Source organism: Pelodiscus sinensis, chromosome 3 (assembly GCF_049634645.1).
Source record: "Pelodiscus sinensis isolate JC-2024 chromosome 3, ASM4963464v1, whole genome shotgun sequence".
Taxonomy (NCBI): domain Eukaryota; kingdom Metazoa; phylum Chordata; order Testudines; family Trionychidae; genus Pelodiscus; species Pelodiscus sinensis.
Genome location: NC_134713.1, coordinates 186,251,353 through 186,268,962, shown reverse-complemented (window position 1 = coordinate 186,268,962; position 17,610 = coordinate 186,251,353). Strand labels below are relative to the sequence as shown.

The following is a 17,610-nucleotide window of genomic DNA, read 5'->3' as shown; positions in this document are numbered from 1 at the left end:
GTGGTCACCAACCAGTCGATTGTGAGGAGTTCCCAGCCCCCCCTTGCTTCCCCTCATCCCCCAACGAGGAGCCCATGCTGGAGCTACCTCCTGCAAAATGGAGCTAGCGCCAGCTTCCTGTGGCGTGAGGGGAAGGTCCCATGGCTGCGTTCCAGATCTGGCTTCTCAGGAAGCATGTGCTGCCCCCCCTTTGAAGGAAGGCAGGCATCATGGGAAGGAAGAGAAAACAAGAAAGCACATGTGCCTTCTTGTCTTCTCTTCCTTCCCCATGCTCTGAGGCGGCGGGAGGCCGGGGGAGGGGGGGTAAGATGGTGGCACAGGATCTGGAGCAGCTTTGTCCAGCACTACTCAGAGACCTTCATCCCTGGAGACCCCCAGGTACCGGCTGAGTTGCCCCTGTTCCCTCCGCCTGGCCAGGCCCCCACCAGCACCCTGTCCCCTGTCCAGACCCCCATTTAGCACCCTACTCCTGCCTCCTGGCCAGACACCAACTAGCACTCTGCCGCTGCCCAGACACCCATCAGCACGCTGCTCCTACCCCCTGGCCAGACACCCACCAGCACCCTGCTCCTACCCCCTGGCCAGACAACTACCCCCAGTTTGCTCCTGTATCCTATTTTCCACCTAGATTCTGGAGCCCCATCCCTATCTCACTCACTGGCAGCCCTGTTCCACACACTGGATCCCTCATTTTTGGCCCCACAAACTCCACTAACCCTAGAACCCCAGAAGAGTTAATCTGGCCTGAGGCCTTAAACCTCAGTCCTACCTACCCTTTCCCCATGGGGCTGGAGTTCAAGGAGAGAGAGGTGTCTCAGTTGGGGCCACATTAGTGAGGCTTGGGGGCTTGGTTCTTTGCATCTCACTTATGTGGTCCCCGACTGATTTTTCTGTGGCTCAGTAGCCCCAGACCCAAAACAGGTTCCCAGCCACTCTCATAAATAAAGACAATGCTGAAACATTTTGTTGGACATAATATTTTATTTAAAAATGAAGCCTGGCTGCCAAGCCCCCATCTGGCCACAGCATCATAACACTCCTACACCCCCCCACAAACTCCAACCCTGAGCCCCCTGCCCTGAGCCCCCCACAGCCCCAGTCTTCTGCCACCACACTCTTCCCCAATTATCTCTAATACCATTAGCTCACAGACATTTACCTGCCCCTCCCCCCCCCCCCCCCGCATCCCTCTTCTGTTCTGAAATGTCATTTGTCCTTTTCATGTGTGTTCATTTTTTTAATTGCATCCTTTGGTATATATGGTTGTGACTATTTTCTTCCACTATTTCATCTGAGGAAGTGGGTCTGGCCCACGAAAGCTCATCACCTAATAAACCATCTTGTTAGTCTTTAAAGTGCTACATAGTCCTGTTTTTTGTTTCAGCTACACCAGACTAACACGGCTACATTTCTATCACTATTATACAACTTAATATTACTGATAATTGACATGATGATTAATAATAGCATAAATGGAACACTGTACTCAGAGTTTATTTAATGGGACTTCTGCTGCTGAGGGGTGCAGGAGTCAGGGTGCTCAGGGCAGGCTGTTGGTGTGTGGAGATTCAGGAGATAGGGCAGGGCACAGAGGATGGGAAGCAGAGTATGCTGGGCGCGGGGGGGGGGGGGGGAGAAGAGAGAAGAGGATGCTGGGGTCAATTACCTTATCTGGCCGGAGCTAGGCTACTACACCAGGACAGCAGTGGCTGGATGAGGTGCTGGGCCAGGATCACCACAGCCAGATCACGGCCTCCCGTCCTACCAGCATTGCAGTAGGAGGACTGCCACCAGCTCTGCCTATGGCCAGATGGGGGCCAGACTGCGGGACCTGTCCCAGGACCGGAGCCAGGGACAGGACACTGCAGCCAGATGGGGACTTGGCCCCAACTAAGGCCTTGTTGGCCAGGCTGCCCCGGCCAGAGCCCAAGCCAGGCTGTTGCAGGGTTGAGCCACAGAGCACAGCAGCTGGGGACAGACCGCAGCAATCACATGAGGGCTGGAGCTGGGCAGCCGCATCCAAATAGAGGTATCTGCCACTGCCGGCCCCTCTCACTATCCCGGCTGGGAGCGCACATATGTCCCTTACAGCCTGCTCTTATGTACTTAAAAAGTTACGTTTTTTAAAATTTTGAATTAATTTTTCACTTTATTTGAAAAAGTTGTGTGTATTTTGGGCATGGCAAAAGAGTCATATTTAGTTCTGTACTGAGCCATATTTGGCTTGACAGCCATAGATTGCTGACCCCTGCTTTAAATGATTTCTACCACCTGAGCACATCGATCTGCCCCTAGAGTCCCAGAGATTCCAGAGCGTCTTTCCTTGCCATTTAATTTAACATCTCCCTTTTTAAAGGATGATCGGGAGTAAATAAGTGTGCTTGAGTTACCTTTCCTATGGTCTCAGAGGGGTAGCTATTTTAGTCTGTAACTTTAAAAACAAATATTTCTGTGGCATATTAAGAGACTAACAAAAATATAAATAGTATTATGAGCTTTCATGGGCAAAATCCACTTCTTCAGATTAGATGGAGTGGGGAAAAAATGGGATCCCAGAATTTATAGCAGAAAAAGAATGGAGAAAGAAAAAAAAAATACCTGTCAATAGCAGTGCTGGTTCTTATAAGGTTAACTGAGTGGGATGAAAGTGACCCATACTTAGCTTTTGATATAAACGAGGTGTTAAATGTATAGAAGGCTGATTTTATAATGGGCTATCTAATTAATGTCTCTGTTCAAGACCAGGGAAAGTGTCAAATTTGCATTTGAAGGTTAATTCCACACACTGTATAATTTGCTTATGAAATTCCTTTGTAGAAGAATAGCTATTTTTAAATCCATGTCAGAGTGCTCAGGCAGGTTAAAATGTTCCCGTACAGGTTTGTGTTACCATTCCTGATACCTGACTTGTGTCCATTTATCCTTTGTCGTAGAGACTGTCCAGTTTGGCCAATATACACAAAAGAGGGGCTCTGCTGGCAACAGATGGCATAGATCACATTAGAGGATGTGCAACTGTATGAACCTCTGATGTTGTGGCTTGCATGGTTAGGTCTTATGATGGTGTCTCTTGTATAGATGGGTGAACAGATTTGGTAATGGGGTTTATTGCAGGAGCAGGTTCCTGGGTGAGTGTGTCTGAGGTATGATATGTGGCTGATTAGAAAGACTTTTTTTGTTAATTTACAGTAATCATTTCTCTCCCACTAACAGTCATCTCTGAAATCCAGAATGGTTTCTGTAGTCAACACAATGAAATAATACATTTCCTTGGGATGATCCTGCTGATTTCCAATGTGTAATATTTTTTAAATGGGCAGTTTTCTTTCACATTGTTATCTACTGCTCTCTGTTTCTGTACTGCTTGCAGCACCACAAGCAGCAGTGAACTCAGTTATATCTACACACTATGGCCAAATGTATTTCAAAATGCAAGAATGTTTTCCACCTTTGGAACTCTGATGGCTGGGCAGAGCAAACTAGTAACCATTTACATGTGAACTAAGAGCATTTTTGCTTTTTTCCGTTGCTTGGTAATGGCATACCAAAGAATCATACATGCAAGAAACCCAAACGCGAAAGAAAGGTAACTGAAAAATGCTTACCTTTATCTCAAACTCATAGTGCTCATCTTTTCCCTGCCCGCAAAGGACATAGCGCGGAATGCTAATTTTAATTGGGTCCTTTAAGTCATCTGGATTTGCTCTCAGAGATCGACAGATCATCCGCTATTAAGTAGATATCAAATAGGAAGAACAAAGGAAGACAAGAATCACCACATAGAAAATACTTTAATTGACTAGAAATAGGAAATTTCTCTTGGACAGAGTAGAGTAGAAAATAGCATAAAGGAGGCACAGGTAACTTAGAAAAGAGAAGGATTCTTTGAATGAAAAATGATAATCCTCTATTGAACCCTCACATCCTTCTTTTAGTTAGAGAGAGGTAGCTTAGAAATAAAAAACTAAAAAGGAAGCGTTACACTTCATACTTTGACCTTACTAGATAATATAAATATAGGATTTAGGACTTTACAACCAAAATTCATCTTGTTTGGTTGTTTACAGACATCACACAAAGCTTGAGAAAATCTGGGCGATCCTAAAAATATATTAAATTCCAAGGCATTTTTAGAATTCAATAAGGTACAAATAACATTTTAATCCATTGTCCAAATAATTTCCTAAAATATCCTTTAAATTGCATCAGATTAACAGAAAAGTCAAATATAACAACTGTTCATGGGCTGGGCAGCAAGGCACTGAAGGTTGACTTATCTGTAAAGAAGTCTGGAATGAGAGCACATTCTTTTGATTAATAGCAAATAGGATCTACAATTTAGCATTCTTGTATTTTCCAAAGTTGTGTCAAAAATAAAATATTGTTGCAGTTCAAGACAGCCATGTTTTACACTGTGCATGTCCAAAAGTAGCACAAGAATTTATAATGAATAAATACATTAATTATGTTATTTCTGGTAATATTAAGCTTTCCATCTTCTTATAGGGAAGAGTTTCGTCTGAAAAGCTTAATAATTTAAGTTTTATTTTAAAAAGCAATAGCACAGAGAAATACAAGTTTATAGTATAGATTTTAAAACAACTTAATTTTTGCTAACACTTTTCATTGTTGTACATAATGATATTACCCAAGGACTTTTAGACCATCACCCATCTTCAATACTTTACTGATGACCAACCGAGACTATGTTCTTAACACCCACACAGCAAACAAACAAGCTATTTAGAGGTCTTATTTCTATAAAAATTACAAACATCTGATTTATATTGTAAATTGATCTCTAAAACCAAACTATCCTGCATAATGTTATTATATTTCTATACCACATGTAAAGCAAGAGAGACAAGGCAATTTTCCATTATTTAGTAAGTGAAATCCTTATTTGTCTCATGTCGGATTGACAATCCTAGAAACCTAAGAGGAGCCACTACAGGATTACATGATTTCCGATGCTTAAATGCTCCAATTCTGATCAGCACTAACTTTATCTAGGGGAGAATAACAGACAGTGTAGTTCAGTCTTCAGCTCACTAACTCCTTGGTGTCTGCATTACAACTGTCTAAGCAGTGGTTGTTCTTTCTAATTATGATCATGGTTTCTGTGCTGTGTACCCGTATGTAACAGGAACTGGACCAAGACTATCAATTCTTTCACATAAGCTTCTTTCTATGGTATCTGTCTATAGATAACTTTTGATTACTTACAGATTTATCTGGCTTGAACTGGCTACCTAGAGAAAAAGTCTTTCCTTCTCTTCCCTATTACTAACCCCAATCTCAATCTTTTTCAGTATTATTAGGGCTGGTCAAGGAATTTTTTGTCAAAGTCTTTTTTCAATAGAAAATTAGGCTTCTGACTAAACTAAGTTTTTCACACAAACCAACCGCTTTCTTGAAATTTTTTTTCATTTTTTTATTTGAAAGTTATACTTGAAAACCAAAAGTTCTTCCTTGAAAGCCGTACACCTCAATAGTTTTTAGATTTCACAAAGGAAGGGGAAAAGGTCTGATTTTTTTATGAATTAGTTAACATCCATCTTCAAAAGAAGAACATTTCCCTGAGAGTGACAATTTAATCTGTCTAAAATAATATCACAAAAAGTAACTCTCACTACAGAGGGAGTTTTATTCAACTTTGTGAAAAATACACTGTTTTACTACTGAGAATTTACATACAGACAATAATTTGGAAAAAGAAATAATATAGTACCAAACAAAATACAAAGACTGTCCTAACAAATTAACAGAGCTTTGATGTTGATCAAGTAATATTTAAATTCTAGTGGAATAGAAGGAATTTTTGTGCAAGACTGTTCAATGAAAAGTGTAGATTTACATTGCCTTAGATTTGAACACAAGCAATATTATAGAAATTCTGTGGTATATCTAAACAAATGCGGCCATACAGTAGATTATTTCTATATAATTCCGAAAAGTGTTACATACAATATGTATAGTCATATACAGTTTTAATTACAGCAGTTCTCTCAATTGTTTACTTTGCAAGTTCCAATGAAATACACTTGGAATGTCTTCTTAGCATAAGGCCTTGTCTACATTATCCAGTTTTGTCAGCAAAAAACAGCTTTTGCCAACAAAACAGTGGAGATGTACACACGACGGAGATACTTTTGGCAGCAAAGCTCTCCTGTTTTGTGACAAAAATAAAACCACTTCGATAAGAGACAAAGCTTTTTGCGGTTTTTTTAAACTGGTATAGTTACACAGTGTTATTTTGGCAAATAAGATTTACAGAATTTTGCAAAAGCCTAAAATACTGTGCATAGAATTTGTATTTTTATTTTTGGTGCAAAATTCTCCCAGAAGTACCAGAAGTATAAAAACCTGTCCATCTATTCAAAACCTTCTGTATTGTCTTTGCAATTGTTTGAAGAAAATGTTAACATTTCAAATTCCTGAAGAAAACAGACTGATAGGCTTTTGTTTGTGGGAGACTGAATTGGGGTTTTTATTACTATAAATAATCATAACACACTCTCTCTAACTTTATCTATCTTTCTATCTTAGATCTCCCAATAAGATTTATTTTTTAACCTTTAAAAATTACATTATTATTCTGGTTTAACAATTTTAGGAATTAATGTATAATGTGTTTATATTAATGAAAAAACCGCACCTCAACTGGAGAGAGATCTTTACAACTAAGAATTTCAGATTAGACACCATCAGTTTTTCTGCTAACGGTCAATTCCCTCAGATGATGCAGACAGCACATTCAGCCAATGAATTAGTGTCTATGTACCAGAAAATATTATTAAATCCACAAACACTTACTCCTCATAGAGAGAAATGGGAAAAGTAAAGAGACAAGAGTTGTTGCTTTTTTAAAAAAAAAATCTGATATCTGTAAGAGAAGTAAGGAAGGGGTAGTTTTTTTTTTTTTTAAATATATTACAGTCATGCCTATGGGTTAATGGAACTTTCATAACAAGGAATCGGGTAGCACTTTAAAGACTAACAAATTGATGAGGGTAGTAGAGCATAATGAACAAATAAACAGTTTCTGAGATGAAATGGTTACTTACTGCAGCTGTGATTCTTCAAAATGTGATAGACAAATATTATAAGTAAGAGTGTCCATGCCCCTTGTGACATATCCAGAGACCTCTGCCTTGCAGTACCTGGTGCTTTTACTTCATGCCTATTGCCCAGCCTCTGGCTATATGGCTATACAAGACGCTTACGCAGAGGGGAAAGAGGATTAGTCATGGAATACACATCTGCATCACCTCTCAAAGAACCACACTTGTAGTAAATAACCATTTATTCTTTGAGTAGATTCAGACATATATTCCAAGTAGATACTGACCACCGAGCAGGACTCTCATCCACAGGGGAGGCTCAGGGTCTGTCTAAGAAAGAATTGCGTGGCTACTCTTCCAACTCTAATGTCTGGTCTGGCAGAAGCAATGATCACATAACATACACACAGACACTTGAACTCTATTTGCTGAGTGAGAATCAAGGCAGACTTCGTGGTGCTTAGAATTAGACCCAAATGCCAAACGGTCAAATAAATGTAGCACAGTGTTGGTGTGATCAAGAACTTCCTCTCTGAAGCACCTTTCAGTAACTAATTGTTGAAGCAGGGGAAAATATGGATTCTCTTCTTTATGAGGTATGCTATAACTAACGCCATGCATTTGGTGAAGATTTGGGGATAAAAGAAAGGCCACACAAGAGAACAATGTACTGAAAAAAAAAATCACATTTGTAATTTCTTATAACAAAGCAATTTCCTGTGACTCACTAGGATGGATACATGAAAATAAACGTCTAAGTCCAGAGCAGTGAATTAGTTATTGTGAGAGAAAGTCAGGAGGATAACAGAACAAGTGACCATAAGGAACTTCATATAGCTGATGAATTTGTTGATTCCAAAAAGTTCAAACATGGCTCTCATCTTGCCCTTGAATTTTGGTATCAGGAAATACCAGTAGAATCCATGAACCCAGTGTCCTCATGGAATCTCCTCCACTGCTTCCAACATTAGCAGATGCAGGGATGGGATCTGGGAAGAGTCATGGAGAAGAACTGGATGGTGCAACCTGATCTGACAATGACTAGGACCCAGTTGTCTGAGGTAATTGAGACCTAAGCACTGTAAAAATGGACCAGTATGCCCTGAAAGAAACACATAGATGACAAGGGAGGAAGAACAACTGAAACAGTGATCTGGGACCAATGAGTCAAAATGGGTGCTTAGCAAGTACCAAGGAAAGGCACACAGACCATCCTGGCCATAAGCCTGAATGCTTCCTCTTACACATCATTTCCCTCTTCCTGTGTGTGACAGACTGCTGGCTAAGCCAGAACTCTGCCACTGTAGCCTGGCTAAAGAGGTGGAGGGGAAACAGCTGAGCAAGCCCAGGCTGAAGGGCTATTAGAAGCAGCTATTCAAGAGCAGAGGGCTATATAAGGCAGAGGAAGTAGGCCAGGAGGGGACAAGTAGAGCAAGGAGCTGGGTGTGGCTGAGTGTACTTCCAGGTAGACGGAGGAGCTGGCTGAAGTGACTGTAAGCTTTGTAAACAGAAGGTGGTGGGAACTAACAGTAAAAGTATGGGTGACTGCACCAAAAGTGTCTCTGGCTGATTAGTGGACCAGAAGGTGTCCCAGACCAAGTGGCCTGAGCAGGGACTCCACCACACCTGGTACCAGGAGAGGGGTGCAGTGCCAGCAAATGTGGTTGGTGGCCCAGAGATGGAGAAGAACCTGCAGTGGCTGGTCAAGCAGCAAGAGCAAGCACAGCAGGCCCTGTAGAGCTCCCAGCAGTCCCACCAGGTGGAGAGGCAGGCTTTGCTAACATGCCAGGCAGAGCAGCAGCAAAGCCTGCAGGAATTTATAAAAGAGCAGGCCAAGGTGCAGCAGCAACTCCTGAAAAAATTGGTGAGTCCTGGGGAAGGGGATGGTACCTGACTGTCAGGCCTGGAACTCTGTAAAATGGGGTCAGCAGATGACCCAGATACATTTTTGAGGACATTTGAGCAGGTAGCCATTGGTGCTGGATAGGACAGAGCTACCGGGGCTCTGCGTCTGGCTCTCTACCTGGCAGAAGAGGCTCAAGCAGCCTACTTGGCCTTGGGGGACAATCAAGCCCGTAACTATGTGGCCGTAAGAACAGCCATTTTGGACCAGGTGGGTCTGTCCACAGAAAAGTACCAGTAGAAGTTTCAGTCAACTCGATGGACAGCAGCAATGAGGCCCCAGGCATCTGCCCAAAAGCTATTAGACTGGGAAATCCGTTGGCTGAGGCCAGAGGCACAGACGGTGCAAGAAATACTGGACTTACTCATACTCGAGCAGTTGCTTCAAGCTCTTCCGGAAAGTATCGTGTGTGGATCAGGCGCCACCAGCCTGACACAGTGGATGTAGCAGTCAGGTTGGTGGAGGAGTATGTCGAGGCAGAGGTTCCCCAGAGAGAAGGCCGACCCTACTGGGACAAGGAACCAGGGAGGAAGCCAGAGAAGACCCTTTCTGGGAAAGGCCCAGAGAGGAGGGAGTCACCTCGAGGAACACCTGTAGGGGCTGGTACAATGACCTGCTGGCAATGTGGGAGGCCAGGGCACAGAAAGCGGGACAGCCTAGACAATATAGATTGTGGACACGTGGGGTTCTGTCGGTTGACACAGATGAGAGGACTTGACAGGTGAAGTCTGCCCACTGTCCACACACGGGTGGGGAGAAAGGCCCGTCGAGAGCTAATGGACACTGTATCGGCCCTCTCGCTCATGTGGAAGGAGCTGGTGAGGCCACACTGGATGCTCCCTGGAGTAAGAGTGACACTAGGATGTGTCCATGGTGACAGAGGTCCAACCCAGTAGCCGCGGTGCCACTGGAAGTGAGAGGCCGGTTCCAGTGGAAGTGGGTTGGGGTAACAGACCAGTTACCATACCTGGTGGTGGTTGGTCGGGATTGGGACCAATCTGCCACAGAAAGCAAGTGGGGAGCCTCAAGGAACGTCAAGAGATCCTCCCAAGGGAGACAGAAACATAGTGATCGGTGCTACTGGTGTGGGGAACTCGGACACGTAGTTGGGCAACCCGGTGGCGACAGAAAGGTGGGAAGTGAGTCTGGCGGTAATGAGTAGCCCTTCTCCCTCCTACGGAGAGGAGGCACAAGTAGATTGCTCCCTAGAGCAGCCCCCAGAAAGAGAGACCCTAACTCTGGTTAGGGAGATGTGGGAAACTGAGGCACAAACAGTGCTGCACAAAGGGGAGACAGACCTTGATTCCCCAATGCAGGTCAGAGCAGTACCAGAGGAAGGGCACCAACAAGGATGCGGTTAGTGTGAGCACCTGTGGGCAATGCCTGCAGTATATGGGCCAGGCCCTTTCCCCTGTGATGGGGAGGGAACAAAAGAGCCTCCTGGAAAAACCTGGAGGGAGGGTTTAGGCACAAGTGGGGATTTGCCCCAAGGGGACTACCTTGGTAAGGACCCGAGTGGCCCACGGAGGGTGGAACCCAAGGGCAAGGGAGAGCTCCCCAAGTAGGACCCCAAGAAAAAAAAAAGGGAAAGGCCACCTCCAGGAGCAGAGAGAGTTAAGCAGTGACAGGCCCAAACCAGACACATCACATGGGGGGAGAAGTGTGACAGACTGCTGGCTAAACCAGAACTCTGCCACAGTAGCCTGGCTAAAGAGACTGAGGTGCAACAGCTGAGCAAGCCCAGGCTGAAGGGCTATTAGAAGCAGCTGTGGGCTTCAAGAGCAGAGGGCTATGTAAGGCAGAGGAAGGAAGCCAGAAAAGGGCAAGGAGGCAGGGTGTGGCTGAGTGTACTCCCAGGTAGACGGAGGAACTGGCTGAAGTGACTGTAAGTTTTGTAAATAGAAAGTGGTGAGAACTAACAATAAAAGCATGGGTGACTGCACCAGAAGTGTCTCTGGCTGATTTGTGGACCATGTGGTGTCCCATAAGAAGGGGCCTGAGTGGGGTCTCTGCCACACTGTGGCCGTCTTGGGCTTTGTTTACACTGCAAGTTTTTGTGGCGGAAAATATGCTAATGAGGGACTCATTAGCATAAGTCACAATATCATTAGCATATTTTCTGCTGTTTCTTTTTGCGCAAAAACCCCATGGGCAAAAAGAAGCAATGTAGCCACTTTTGTTTTGTGCAAAAACCCCGTTTTGCACAAGATCCTTATGCCTCTCCCAGACAAGTGACCAGGGACTCATTAGCATATTTTTCTGCCGCAAAAACTCACACCGTAGACAAAGCTTGGCTATTGTGGAGGTTGTGGATGTGCCCCATAATGGCATCTTTGTATAGGTGTCATGTACACCGCTAGAAACCTTAAGATAGACTTTGAATCCTTAAGGAATGAAGGGTTTCGTCGGTCTTGTCCAAACACAAAGTTTGGCCATTGAAAGGAAGGTCTTCAATTGCTTGCTGGACATCCACCACAATCTCATAATTCTAGAGCCAGGAATCCCTCCTCATATAATTGCTGAGGCCATCACCTGGCCAAAGTGTCTGTTACATCAAGGGCAGATTGCGGGGACATTTCAGCCACCAAGCACCCCATAGGTGATAAATGTCCAACATTCATCATGAGTGCTAGGATGGAGGCCTCCATTCTGGCCTCGAGGTGCATGCCAACCCTAGTAGCTCTACTGATCTACTGGTAGATTTTGGATCTCCTCTGGTGAGGTGGAATAGGAGGACAAAGATTCTGAAACAGAGGACTCTCATACCTCAGAGACATGGGGGAGTAACTTCAGAGACAGTCAACATATGACCTGACTCAGAGCCCAGAAAGCAGTTATAATTGGCAATCCTGATATAACTGACACCACTGGTACCAAAAATGTTAGTACTGCAGGACCAAGTGCAAATATTGGTGCCCAACTGCCTCGATATCAGAGGTCGCAATAACTTCTATAAGACTATCTGCAGCATTAATTGTGTCAGTGCCAAAGGAGGACCCGGTACTGAGCAACTGGTATTGTCTCTCATACTGTATCAATACCAACCTCAGAGAGGGGTACTCCCTGCTATAGTGCTGAAGACCCAGAGAGTTCAGTGACATGCTCCACGAAGGCTTGGACTAGTAGCGAAGACACTACCAAAAGACAAAGTAGGTTCACTGCAGCCAGGTATAAGGATGTCACAGACACTGTCAGTGCCAGCTTAATTCTTGTTGGCACTAAATTCAATAGTTGCCTGGAGGCCAGACTGAAGTCAACAAAATGGAATGTCCTATACCAAGAGAGGATCAGAGGCACCTGAATCATTTTGCATGCCAGAGCTGGTCCTATGCCAGCCTGCTCTCTTGTTAGAGGAGGCAGAAGAATCACCCTGGAACCTGGATTGCTCACAAATGGTCTTATGAGACCCATTTTATGGCGTCAGCATTGGAGAACAACTCTTGTGCCTCTTCGGAATGACCACTGCCCCAGAACTGGAGGCAAAAATACTTTGAGCTACTGGGCCCAAGTGAGGAATTGCCACTCCACAAAAAAGGGCAGTGAGGACATCACAAGGAAGCCCTATCACTACTCTATTGTCTATAACTTTTCCTCTGACACTAATTAACTACACTATTAATAAAGTACAATAAAAGGAGGCTAAGGGTATGAACTGCAAGGTTATGAAGCAACCACCACACATAATTCTGACTCCAGCTGATAGCTCTGTGCAGCAGCGCTGCCCCAATGCCCATTGGAAGGGCTACAGGCATCTGTGCTACCCCCTATGGGTTCTGCTAGTAAAAGTCTCTGCTTCCAACACATGTGGTGTGTACATGTACACACACACACACACACACACACACACACACACACACACACACGGAATATATGTCTGCATCTACTCAAAGAAGAATTCACAGAGTTTTTGCTCCTTAAAATTAGAAAACATTAGGAGAGGCCCTGCAATATTTTCAGATGGGGTTGTATGAATTAAAAAAACAACCATTATTAAGATTAATGAGCAGAACATTCATATTCAATTTTGACATTTCAATTCTTTCCCTTTGAGAAATGAGCTAAAAATTAAACCTTTAGATGCTGTCTCACAATCTCCGGACTACCAACATAATGATTTTTAGAAACTGTACACATACATCTGTAGGGTTCCCAGGAGATAATGCACATCTTATGGGGTTAAGTACACTCTGGACCATGTATAACAACAGAGTAAAGCTAATAGATACCACAAACATGAATACTGAGATCCTATCAACACCACCACCAAGTGGATGAGGCCTCTGAAATCAGGAGGCAAGAGATATTCATTTAAGCAGTTAAGAGAGTCCTCTGAAGGAGGATGTGATTCAGGTGGCAAGAGTAAGGAAGACACTAACAGGAGCTTTCTGGTGAAGTTGGAATAAGAGATGGCAGGAGTTAAGAGTCAGTACCAGAGAAGAGAAGGATGAATATAGTACTAGTAAGAGCAGAGAGTGGTTACTTGTGTATCAATTCTGATCCATTCACCAAATCACACAGGTGCACTTTAAATGTATAAGCCTTTCCAAGAAGCTGTATGCTCATTATACTACCCATACAAGGCAAAAAAGAAACTAATATGAAATGTTGGCAAAATAGGTATGTACCTCCACAATATACTCTACAAAACTCAAGTCCTAATTTTGCTATTTTGCTTACTAACAGCAATGATTAAAAGTACTTTATATCAATATTCAGTCATCTGTCTACTTTTGTTGTATCTAAAATCTATCTGGATTTCTATGCCTCGTCAAATACATAATTAACCAAATGGCGTCTTCATTTGAACTGAAAGTTAATTTCCAGATTTCCAATGGAACATTTAAATTGTCTTGAAAAAATGATGGAATAAGTGTCAGTTGAGTATTTGTTCCTTGTGAATGAGGTTTAGAAAAACCAATCTCTAAATGAGAGCCAACCTTACTCATTTTAGAAAAAACAAGCTCAATTTTTGTTAAATTCTCTTTATCTGGGACAACCACACACCAGAGCTCATTCAAACAGTACAACTGAATTTTGTCAAACTGGGGCCGCTGAGGTAAAGTGTGCAAAAAATTAGGAATAGGATGAAAAACCTTATCTTCCTTCATGAGTCCTATATGAGTTGTTGTTAGAACTAGTGATCTATAGGTCATTTGTTTAACATGGTCTTCTATCTTCACTGTGGTATAAAGCAATACACGAACATCTCCTAAAGAAGGTTTATTACTTTCCATATTTTCATGGACTAAGTACACCAAATCAGCTAAGGCACTCTGGAAATTGCAGGACAACCGTAGTCCACTTGCAAAAACTAAGTCAGTAACTTCTGATGTCCAATGAAGTGACAACTGCAACAAATCCCCTTTTAGCAGCTGGTGGTTTAAATAAACGGCATCATTTGATGTAGTAATCAAACTACTTAATATATTGTGGCATATTCTCTGAGTGAAGTCTTTATTATAGGTAAATATTGTGAGCAAACTATCTTCAGAAGAGCAAACAAGTCTGACAGTCTGTCCAGCAAAACCAACTTCAATCTGTCTTATCATGGTGAATGGAAGAACATGAAAAATTGCCAAAGAATCCTCACAGTTGTCTTGTCGGTTGACTGATAAAACAACAGCATACAAAACAGAGTTAAACAAAAGCAAACAAGCTGGCTCTGGATCAGGTTTCTTGCAATTGCCAACAGCAAGCCAGTATACACCTTTTAATTGATCCATCCTGGCACAAACTTGTGGTAAAGAGAAGATCACATACTCCAATAGCTTTTCAAGAGAACAGACTTGAAGTTTCAGTAACTCATCTGGAAAATGCACAAGTTTTTGCCTTAACACCAAATTCTGTTTCATTTCTTCATTTCCATAGCAGTAAACAGATCTTTCAGAATAATCTTGTGGATGTGCACTCAAGATTTTTGAGGATACACACTTCACCATATTCTCTGTTCGCAGAAGGTTTTCTGACTGAATGCTGCTATCAATGTGAACTTTGGCCTCAATGGAGGGAGGCGAAGCCTTCTTCATATCTGATTCAAAAGGTACCTTCACACGTAATATATTTTTAAACAGCAAATTTTTCAGCAATGATGCCATTTGTGCACACACCTCATGTCTGTCATACAGACGGCCCAGCTCTTTTATTTGTTTAATAACTTGGGTACTACTGAGCATTTGACTACTGGTGTTTTTGTAAAGACAAGATAGCTTGTTGAAAAGATAGCTCATGCCATAGATCTGTGCTGGTTTCACATCTGAACATGAAACTTCTGACTTTGGGGAGATTATTTTACTAATATCCAGGTTTTCAACTGTCTGCTGAGAAATGTGAGGTTGGTTTGGAATAGTATGAAACAGTGTGTGAAATGGATTTTTCTGTTTGGATGCTATTTCAGAAAGTATGCTGGACTGAGAGAGAATTATGTAAGATGTACTGTTAAAACTAACCTGCTCATTCCCACAGGCTAAAGATTCTGAGCCAGAGAGGTGTTGAGAATGGGAACAATCAAATTTAGTTGATGCAGTGTCCCAGTCCAAAGAAGTAATTTTTTCATATACAGAATTATTGAGATTCACCATTTTATACTGTGAATGCTTCAGGTTGCCCAGACCATAATTTTGTGAAGAAGTGAATGTAATATTTTTATAATGAATTTTCTCCCCAGTAAAAGTGTTAGTATTCATAGGGTGATTCAGGTCATATTCAGTATCATATAGGCAATCAAAGCAATCCAGTTCTGACCGGTTCCTTTCATTTCTAACTCCCTTTGCTAATGGAGAGGGGTAACAGATTTGATCAGGATTAGAAAGTAAGCTCCACATCTCTGGACATCTGTTGTGTCTTTTGAAGTCTGCTATTGTATTTTCTCCAGCCAAGTTTGAGCCAATATTGTCATCTTTAAAGTCAAAAGGGAGACTGTAATGTGGCTGCCAAGGTCGTCTTTTCTGTTTAAAAAGTCAAAATAGGAAGCATCTTTTTAAAAAAAAATTATTTGAAAATTTCTTGAATTCAAGTTTAATTTTAATCAGGTTTGTGTATTCATTCACAAGTAATCAAAACTGTGAGACTAGTTCCAATTAGACTGATTGAGGTCTGATTCAGGAACAATCTTAATGTCTGCACCCTGCACCATCATTGTGTGTAGTGTACAGTATCCATTTCACGTTGTCTAGTACTATAGTTGATTTCCTCACAAGAAACAGAATAAGTTAACTAATTTTCTATATACTCTCAAGAATTGTATGATATAAACTAGGATAAGAAAATGAGGAACGGATTAGGGGAATAAAACATGGTATTGCCAAATACAACATTATAGTCCTGCAACACTTAATGGTAAAATACTTCCAGATTGTCTAACATTAAACCATCAGGACACGTTTATAAATATGTGCCTTGTAGTACTGCTAGTATTATGCTCTGATAGTAATGCTCTGATATTAATAGGACAATTGGATATTAGATATGTTAAAGGGCACTTCGTTTAGAATTTTTTTCCTGATCATACATTATTTTTGTTCTATAGATTTAGGAAAGGGATACTGTTCCAAATAAAGAATTATGAAAAAGATCCTTCACCACAAAAATACGCTATTTAAGTAAAGCAAGAACTGTACCTAATATGCTAGATTCTGTTTATTTTTTTGCCAGAAAAATAGCGTGCCTTCCTATTAGCTATTAATCTTACTATGAATTTGAAATTCTAATTATGCAGTTAAATATTAAGGAATTTAATTACTGAGCATGCCATAATTTCAGACAACTATTTCATTCTGATGAATTATAACCTACCTCATACTTCAACTTGCGTTGAACAATACCATTATGAAGTGCTTCATTATCCTAAGAATCAAAAAGGTACATGTGATTAAAAAAAGTTTCCTTCTTGTAAAACTTGTACTATTCATAGCAACACAGACCTAAAGTAATCTGCTTAATTGTCAAAAATACCTATCAACTTCTACTGGTGTTCAATTAAAATATAAGACAATATCTTGGCAAATTAGGAATTACCAATTAGGAAAAGGGAAATTTTAACAAAAATGGTTCTTTTTGTACACATTCCTTTTTAAGCATGCATTATTAAAAACACATAGTATTCATTCTGATGGAACTTTATGTTGTCATGAACAAAAGCATAATAAAAGCAGAGGAATAAAACTCTTCATTATTGATTTGGAAAAGTTATGGGCTTTCAGAGAATGCTTCCACTGAGCTCTACATATATGAGAAAAAATTTAGATTAAGATGCAGTTCACTGAAAATAACCACAATGATGCAGAACATAGATATCCTGGGTGAAATCCCAGCCCCATTGAAGTAAATTGCAAAACTATCTGACTTCCATGGAGCTGGGATTTTACTGTTTGATTTTAATTAGTGACTGTCTATACAGTGATTGAGCATGTGGCAAGCTCGGAGTACGTGAATCTATGGTACACTTGCATGCTGTGCATTAAGAAGCTAAGTACACACTACAGCTATGTACAAGTTTCATAATATCCATTGATCTACTGCTGTTTGAAACCCAAGTATTTCAACCCTTAGACATTTGAACCTCCAGATATACAACTACGCTCCTCAGAAATAATTTGAAAAAAGAAGTTACTCACCCTGTGAAGTAACGATTGTTCTTCGAGATGT

At 41.7% G+C, this 17,610-nt stretch overlaps 1 protein-coding gene across 8 annotated transcripts in view; it reads right to left on the bottom strand.

Moving 5' to 3' along the window:
- Positions 1 to 17,610, bottom strand: part of KIF16B (kinesin family member 16B) — a 237,704-nt gene that overhangs the window by 65,203 nt on the left and 154,891 nt on the right. For 6 of the 8 annotated variants that reach the window (XM_075925627.1, XM_075925623.1, XM_075925625.1 and 3 more), the window contains 2 exons: positions 16,759 to 16,809; positions 3,606 to 3,728 (listed from right to left, as the gene is read on the bottom strand). In XM_075925627.1, coding sequence (XP_075781742.1) covers positions 3,606 to 3,728; positions 16,759 to 16,809 — 174 coding nt within the window. Of the gene's footprint in view, positions 1 to 3,605; positions 3,729 to 3,755; positions 15,912 to 16,758; positions 16,810 to 17,610 lie in introns of those variants that run through there. The other 2 variants (XM_075925620.1, XM_075925621.1) reach the window with 1 other exon arrangement.